This window comes from Habropoda laboriosa, unplaced genomic scaffold (genome assembly GCF_001263275.1).
Source record: "Habropoda laboriosa isolate 0110345459 unplaced genomic scaffold, ASM126327v1 scaffold65, whole genome shotgun sequence".
Taxonomy (NCBI): Eukaryota; Metazoa; Arthropoda; class Insecta; order Hymenoptera; family Apidae; genus Habropoda; species Habropoda laboriosa.
Genome location: NW_017100254.1, coordinates 4,534,405 through 4,535,159, shown reverse-complemented (window position 1 = coordinate 4,535,159; position 755 = coordinate 4,534,405). Strand labels below are relative to the sequence as shown.

The 755-nt window shown below is 24.1% G+C and overlaps 1 protein-coding gene across 1 annotated transcript in view; it reads left to right on the top strand.

Annotated features, from left to right (window-relative positions):
- LOC108572273 (riboflavin kinase) overlaps positions 1-571 on the top strand; it is a 957-nt gene extending 386 nt beyond the window's left edge. The window contains exons 2-4 of the mRNA XM_017934473.1: positions 47-195; positions 305-407; positions 468-571. Coding sequence (XP_017789962.1) covers positions 47-195; positions 305-407; positions 468-571 — 356 coding nt within the window. The remainder of the gene's footprint in view (positions 1-46; positions 196-304; positions 408-467) is intronic.
- Positions 572-755: the final 184 nt, after the last annotated feature.

The following is a 755-nucleotide window of genomic DNA, read 5'->3' as shown; positions in this document are numbered from 1 at the left end:
AAATTTGTTTCATTTTATATATTATTAGAATATTATTATTTCATAGCAAATCTTGATGACGAGGTAGTACATAATTTACCTAGTGATCTTAATACCGGAATTTATTACGGATGGGCTTGTATAAACGGCCAAGTTCATAAAATGGTTGCAAGCATTGGTTGGAATCCCTTTTACAAAAACGAAAAAAAGACAGTGGTATGAACGTGTACCTATAATCTTACGAATCGTTCAATATTTAATAATATACATAAATATCATGTATTTTTTTTTTAATAACACATTACTATTATTATTATTATTGTAGGAAGTACATTTACTGCACAAATTTGAAAATGATTTTTATGGAAAACAAATTAAAGTAATTATCATGGACTACATACGACCAGAAAAAGATTTTACTTCTGTAGGTTAGTAACAATTACTTTAAAAAAATTTTTTTTCGCTAAATTATACCTTTATCATTTCAGAAGAATTAATGAAAGCAATACAGAATGATATTGCAGTTGCCAAAAAACAGTTGCAGCAATCAGATAAGATTACTTATAAAGATAATGCATTTTTTACAGAATAGTATAACCTTGTAAATTTTAATACTAATATCATAATTTGTACTGTAATTAAGAATATAGCAATATTAAAGTATGCAAATCTTATGATAACACATATAATATGAAAATTTTCAAGTAATGATTTTAAAAGTACCACACAAAGAATTGTGTATATTATTTTTAATATACATAAAATTCTTTATTTTG